This window comes from Condylura cristata, unplaced genomic scaffold, assembly GCF_000260355.1.
Source record: "Condylura cristata isolate star-nosed mole 26May11 unplaced genomic scaffold, ConCri1.0 scaffold00024, whole genome shotgun sequence".
In the NCBI taxonomy this organism is placed as follows: Eukaryota; Metazoa; Chordata; class Mammalia; order Eulipotyphla; family Talpidae; genus Condylura; species Condylura cristata.
The window spans coordinates 16,816,593-16,823,857 of NW_004567125.1; the positions used below are offsets into that span (position 1 = coordinate 16,816,593).

Genomic DNA, 7,265 nt, shown 5'->3' on the forward strand with positions numbered 1-7,265 from the left:
CCTGGTGGCCTGTGGGTTAAGTCTCAGAGCTAACACCACGAAGGCCTGAATTTGATCCCTGACCAGGTAGCTGACTCACATGGTGCAGCAGACCTCTCCTGACCCGCCCACTGCTCCTCCCACAGTGTATTTCAATAGATCTGCCTGTTTGGCTCCCCACTCTCTCTCTGGTGGATCCTCTCAACCCCTATACCTCTGGCCTACACCCCAACTCTTCTACACAAAAATAAATAAATAAAAATCCTTAAAAAAGAGAAAAATAAAAGCAGGGATGGGAGCTATAAGAGGGAAAGCTATGCTCTCCAGTCCCTTTCAGGAAATGACAACCTGTTGCACTCTTCTTGTGTGTTAGTTAAGTGGATTCACAAGCTGAATAATCCATTCTTAACAATGTAACTCTCAAAAGAGACAAGTGACCTAGAAAATTTCTATGGAGTAAACTGCGTTGACTGGTTGGATGTGCTTAATAGGCATTTGAATAGAGAAGGTCAAGAATGCAATGAATTTCAGGGTTGATAAATATTTGGGAGGTTATCAGCATAGTGATGGCATTTCAAGTCATGATAATCAATGTGATAATTATATAAAGTGTATAAAGATGATCCTACGTGAACCCAGGAGCATTTCATGCCTAAGAGGCTGGGGCTAACCAGTGGTTGATTTTATGTGTCAGTGTAACTGGACCAAGGGGTGCTCAGTTAAACATTATTTCTAGGTACCTGTGACCATGTTTCCAGTAGGAGACTCTGCCTGGTTTCCTCTCCTTGCTAGGGTTTCCCCATCCTCACTTAACTCAAGCACAGATGTCACCTCAAGGAAAATGGGGATGAACCAAACCCATTCAAGTTTTATCAGTTCAGACAGACAACATGTTGACAGCCAAGGTGAAGCAGCAATGGAGTGTTCCACCACTGTGCGCTATGGTAACTCCAGACTGAATTTAAGTCCAGTGACGAAAAGACAAGCCTGCAAGGTTTGCTGCCTTGCCTGATGTTGTAACATATGAAACCCATGCGTGTGACAACCAAGGAGACCCAAGATTCTAGGGTGAAGAGAGAATGAATTGGGGGAAACAAAAGATTGTTCTGCTAGTTTATGCTGGTGGGATGATATGGATTCCGATGAATCTCACACACACACACTCACTCATTTACTCACTCACTTACTCACTCACTCACTCACCTAAAGTAATCCTGCAATCACAGCCCCCAGCCCCAAGGATTTATCTGATATTGGAATCTGTACTCTATTAAGCAAAGTATCCCACAAAGTGTAAAGACTGCTAGATCATTTTATTTCACAGGGTAAAGCATTAGACGCCACCTAAAGCAAGTGCATCTTATATCTGTCCAGTGCTGGCCGTAGGGCTGCATGCCCTGCAGAAATTTGGCTTTTTGTCTGACTTAACAGAAACCATGCAATACAGAGGGGCCCTAGAGGCACCTGGGGAAATTTGTTTTCCCCAAGCTGTCTTCCTCCAAGCATACTCTCTTCAGCCTGTGAAGGCCATATATAAAAAGCCTTGTGGTTTTCATATAGAAACTGCTACACATTTAAGCTTTTTGCCCAGAAAAAAACCTTTTTGGTTAAATATCCCTTTAAGAGCGAACAAGAGAAAAGGGTATTATAATGTGAAGTCGTCTAAATTCCCAGATTGCTACTACTATCCTGGGGGCCAGTGCACATTCTACTGGATAGATTAAACGTTGGAGAGCAGAGAAAAGCTGCATGAGTTTGGCTGTCTGGCTGCTCCAGAACTCTGCACACCCTCTTTTTCTGCCTGTCCTGACAAGACTTGGCGACGTTTCAGATCTGTGAGAGCCTAATGTCATAGGTCACCATGTTAAAGTTGTCCCAGGCAAAGAGCTTCTTCTCCAGAGGGTTGTAGTCAACCATGCTGCTGTACTTGTAGCGGTTCTTGAACTGGACATTCAGGGCCTTGCTGCTCTTCTTGCCCGTGTCATATGCGAAATTGATGGTAGCATCAGGTGATGAGTAGCTGCTGACTGTGTATAAGGTGCCACAGATGATGAAGGCATTGGCAACTGACAGCTTACGGATGTTTGTCTCCCAGGTCTGTTCAAGTTCCAGATTCTCTGGGTTCAGTTTGGAAAGGACAATGGCGCCTTTGGCTTCCTTAGTGCTATAGATGACCCAGAGGCCTGTCTCATCCACTGCCAGGTCAATATCCGTGTAACCACCCCATGAGTAGGGGAACTGTCCGTGGTACCCAGCTCCTGGGATTTCTTTCTCAGCCTTCACCGACTCGGAGATCAACTCATACCTGATCACAGTTCTGGACCCTGCCCCCTGAAAGTAAAGGCTTCCCTGGTAGACCACAGCCCCAGTGCTTTCGAGTGGCCGGGGCAGCACATGGACCTTGGAAGGATAGCCCTGCAAGAACTGGCTGGTGAGGCTGTACTCGAGAACCTGGCGGATGTCAGGGCCCACGGTGTCAATTCTCCATGTTGTCTCCTGGGTGTAGGGTGAGGCAGGCTTGGGGTCTCGCATCCATACCCCATACTTGCCCGAGATGGTTTCAGCTGTTCTTAGAGTGACAGGCTCTCCAACCCACACGAGTTCTCCACATCCTGGTGAATTAAACAAAAAGCACTTACTGACCCATCATCTTTCCATGACAGGGGAGCATGTCAGAGCCAGGAAATACAAGAACACATCTGAGTTTAAGTCCAGAGTTTGTCATTTACTGGCTGGGTGACTTTCAGCAAGTTACTTAGCTCTGTAAGCCTCAGTTTCTCACCCATAAAATGAGTAATAATCATGGTTTAAGTACTAGGGTTATTGTAAGTTTTAGATGTTAAAATGTTTAATATAGAGTAAATACTCAGTAAGTGGCACATTATATGAATTGAACTTCTACTCAGTGTCATTTGTAAAGCTGAAGGCTTTACAAAGAAAGCTGAAGAAAGTTTTAAATTGTATCTGTAATATTGGATTAAAAACTGGGTAGGGTTTCATGGGGTTCACTGTATTACCCTTTCCTTTGATAATGAAATAGGGTTTCCCTGGTGGTATAGGGGTTGACCCCCGGCCAGAGAGCTAATCCACATGGCTCTGAAGACCTCCTGTCTTGCCCACTGCTCCCTTCAGCAGTGTATTTCAGTCAGTCTGCCTATTCTGTTCCCTATTCTGTCTCTGGTGAATCCTCTCACTCTTGTACCTCTGGCTTACACCCCACTTTTTCTATACATAAATAATATTTAAAAAAGATAAATGAATAAAAACAAAAAATTAAGTAGAAATATCAAGTCATAATCATAATCTCCATTAAAAAAATGTTTCCCAAGCCCTAACAATTGGGTCATATGTTCCAGGCATCAACTTAATGTAATAAAACCTGAATATAGTTTTTATAAAATAATAAAGTGATGAGTGAAAACTTAGTTTTAACTGAATCATAAGAAATCTCAGTACATGAGTGGGCCCCTTACAGAAAATGGAAACTCAGAGAATATTTAAATATCCCATAACTCCAATCCCCTGCGTGCACGTCAGTGTTAGAAATAATTGTCAATAATGTGGATCGTCGGCTTCTGAAACCAGTCCTTTTCCTAAGTTCTTAAGTTTCCTAAGTTCCCAAAGTTCAGAAAAAGTCTCTTTAGTAGCAAAATGTGCTGAGATAGTATGTGTGAGTGATCTAGTGGAAAATTTTCTGTTGTAATTCTATGTGGCAATCGAGGAGGTGAAATACAGCTGACTCTTGAATGACATGGATTGGAACTGCTCAGGTTCACTTAGATTTTTTCCCCCCCTTGGTTTCCACATTCACAGATTCAACTGCAGTGTCATTTGGCTAAAGTCACAGATATAGAACCTCAGGACACAGGATACAGAGGGTGACTCTGAGTGATATGGAGGGGTGGGTTTACGCGAAGGTGGGACTTGGGGTCTCTGGCACAGGCATTGTCCAAGTGTCAGTCACACAACTCTACTCTCCCTCCCAAGCAGCCCAGCTGCCTCCCAACTGCCGTGAAAAGATGCGGGTTTGTTCAGGAAGAGATGACTTCTGCAGCACGCCCTGGAAAGGGAGCCGAAAGGGGGTCTGTTCCCCTATTCCTTCCCTGTCTCTGTTCCTGAGGAAGTTACATGTTCACTCCCCTCTCCCCATGCATACCTACCTCCCGGGAGGGCTGTGGTCAGAACACAGAATTGGATATGTAAAAGCCAAGTAGTAAGAAAGAAAAGAAGCTAACTTCATACCAGCAGCTTCCTCTTCATTCCCCAGCTGGCCAGGCCGACTCTCCTTCAAGATTCCAGAAGCAGGAACCTCAGTTAACTCTGATTTCAGTTCCTGAAAGTCCAATTTCTCCAAATTCCATTTAGAAACTACTAAAAGAAACAGACAAAATCACACTATGAGGGAAAACATCCCAGCGACTATAGTGAGGATGGCCTATAAATAGAGTTCCAAAGAGAGAGGGTTTGAGATTTACCCTAATGAATGGCAGAGTGGAGGAGGGGGAGGGAAGCAGAATGAGACTAGACATTGGTGACAATGGTCAGAGCTGGGTGATAGGTACCTTGGACTTCGTGCTGTTGTGATTTTATGAATATTTGAACATTTTCATAATAACTCAAATAATAAATAACATAGCAATAAACCTAAAGCAGGTGTAATTTATTCTATGTGACAAGGCATTCAAACTAAAATAAAAAATAATTTCCAATAAAGGGCAAATTCACAAGTAAGAAAGGTGTGTGTGTCAGCAATATTGGGGAAGGTTTTAAGCATCTACGGTGCTAAAATCAATTTATATGACTGTGGTGTAAACTCTGCCAGTTAACTTTTTTTTAAGATTTTATTTATTTTTGAATTTGGTGTAGGCCAAATGTGTGGGTGTAAGAGGATTCACCAGAGACAGAGTGGGGAACAGAAAAGGTAGATCTACTGAAACACTATGCTTAGGGGAGCGGCAGGAGTGACAAAAGAAGAAAAAAGATGTCAGTTCTGATGGACCAGTTATCTAAATTAACCAGGATCTATAAAACAAAGGAGACTTAGTTGGGGGGAGGAAGCGTTCAGTTATGTGGCTGCCATCATGTTTTTCTTTAAGCCATCTTTGAATTCAGACACTTGCACAACAAGGCATAAAGTTAACTGACAGGGTTCTCCCTGGGGGCCTGAGTTCCAGTTATCCTATGTCTGCCTGCATTCACTTCCCAGCCCTGGTCCCAGAGGTGACCCACATGGCCCAGCAGACCTCTCCTGACCTGCCCCCTGCTCCCCTCAGCAGTACATTTTAGTAGATCTGCCTGTTCTGTTCCCCAGTCTTTCTCTGATGTATATTCTCATGGTCCCTGCTCCTCTGGCTTGTACCCCAGTTCTGTATGCACAAATAATAAATATATCTTTAAAACAAAAACATTGTTAACCTTTCCCAGTAGAGGGCACTGGCGTGTCACTGTGGGTGGAAGACTAGCTGGTGTGTCCTGAGGGAGGGAGGGACTGGGGATGGTGCCAGAAGTGTCACCAGCTCAACATCTGATTCCTCTGTGATTCTTTCCAGCAACCACAGCCACAAACAGCCCACAGTTTTCTTAACATAGAACCTGAGGCCCTGTCCACTCTGCCCCTCCCACTCTGCCCCTGACTGCCCTGAGCTCATGCCACAGGTGACTGGTCAACCAGGAGATTGTGGCTGCAATTCCAAGCCAGCTGTGGTCTGCGCAAATGGGCCACTGCTGCTATCTGATGGTTGAACCCCACCTCATTGGAACCCCTCAGCCCTAGGGCACCGTGTAGAGATAGCTTTCATCTCATACTTGCTCTTGGGTTCCAGCTGCTCCTCCTTTATAATAAAAGTCCCAGCTTAACCTGTGGTGGGTTTTCCATTTCCTGATTGGACCCAGACTGCTGCAGGGGTGGTGAGCGCGGGGGCAGGGAGGCCCTGAAGGATCCTGGGAGATGCTGGGAGGCTGAGGTCAAAGACCTGGAGCTGAGCTCAGATCACAAAGTGCTGAGCAGCGCTCAGCTCCCGGTTGGGGTGCATGGAGGGCCCATCCTTCATCACTCTTTCCTCCTCCACAGCCCAGGAAGAGGGTGTACAAATGCCTGGCTGGGGGCGCTACCTTTTCCTGGTCCCATGAAGACTCTCAGGGCTCTGAGCAGTGGCCCTTTCTGTATGTCTCTTTTTCTCTTTCTCTCATCACTCAAACCATGCCTCAACGCTTGCTTTGGCATAAACAGGAACCATAATAAAACATAATGGCAGGGAAAGGCTTCCAGAATGACAGTTTGGAGTTGGCAGGAAGGTGCAATAGCTGAATTGCAGTCCTCTTGGCTACTGTTTGGGGTGTCATCCAGGAGCATATGGCAATTGTCAGATACTCTGGGCAGAGTTGTCTCAGACAAGGAACCAAGGGTTGAAAGACTGATGCCCCTGGGAATGGGCGCAAGACCCCAAAGCAGGGACACATTGACAAAGGGGCCTCGACTAGACCAGCAGTTGTAGTTTCCCTGTTCAGTCCTCCCTCGTGCCAACTCTGTGACTTTGGGCACGTTACTCAACTTCTCTGAGCATTGATCGTCAACTCAATATGTGAAATAGACCTCCATGAAGATGTGTCAAAACTAAAATTTCAATAGATCTACCATGAGATCCAGCAGTTACACTCCTTGATATCTACCACAGGACCACCGAGTCACTGATAGGAAGGTCTCTCTGTGCTCCTCTGTCCACTGCAGCACTGTTTACAATAGCCACAGTATGAAAGCAACCTAAATGCCAGTGACAGAGCAGTGGACTGAGATGTGTGTGTGAATAGACACACACAACAGAACGCTACTCAGCCATAACAAAAGATGAACTCTTATCACTTGTGACAACATGGAATGAACTGTAAGGGATTATGCTAAGTAAATTAAGTCAGAAGGAAAAAGACAAGAATCAGATGATTTCAGTCATATGTGGAATATAGAGAAACGAAACAAAGGAACAGATAAAACTAAACCAAAACAAATCCTAGAAATATAACTGCAGCAGTGAGGCTACTATAGGGGTACAGTAAGGTGGGATTAAAAATGAGGGATGAGAGCAAAGGGGGAGGGGCCAATAGACTAGGGCAAAGGACTATGGGTGCTTCAAAGGTTGGGGTGGTGTGTGGTAACATGGATCTGAGGAGATGTGAACCTATTCACCTATATTATACACAATGGTGTCTCAAGAAAAGAAAATTTCTCTGGGCTATTTAGGAAAATTTCCTTATTTAAGAAAATTTAAGAAACGAAAATTTCTCTGGGCTGT

The 7,265-nt window shown here is 44.8% G+C and overlaps 1 protein-coding gene across 1 annotated transcript in view; it reads right to left on the reverse strand.

The window, feature by feature from the left end:
- Nucleotides 1-1,287: 1,287 nt before the first annotated feature.
- MYOC (myocilin, trabecular meshwork inducible glucocorticoid response) overlaps nt 1,288-7,265 on the reverse strand; it is an 11,132-nt gene continuing 5,154 nt past the window's right edge. Inside the window, exons 2-3 of the mRNA XM_004688479.2 lie at nt 4,222-4,347; nt 1,288-2,591 (exon numbers count right to left, since the gene is read on the reverse strand). Coding sequence (XP_004688536.1) covers nt 1,807-2,591; nt 4,222-4,347 — 911 coding nt within the window. The 3' untranslated portion in view covers nt 1,288-1,806. The remainder of the gene's footprint in view (nt 2,592-4,221; nt 4,348-7,265) is intronic.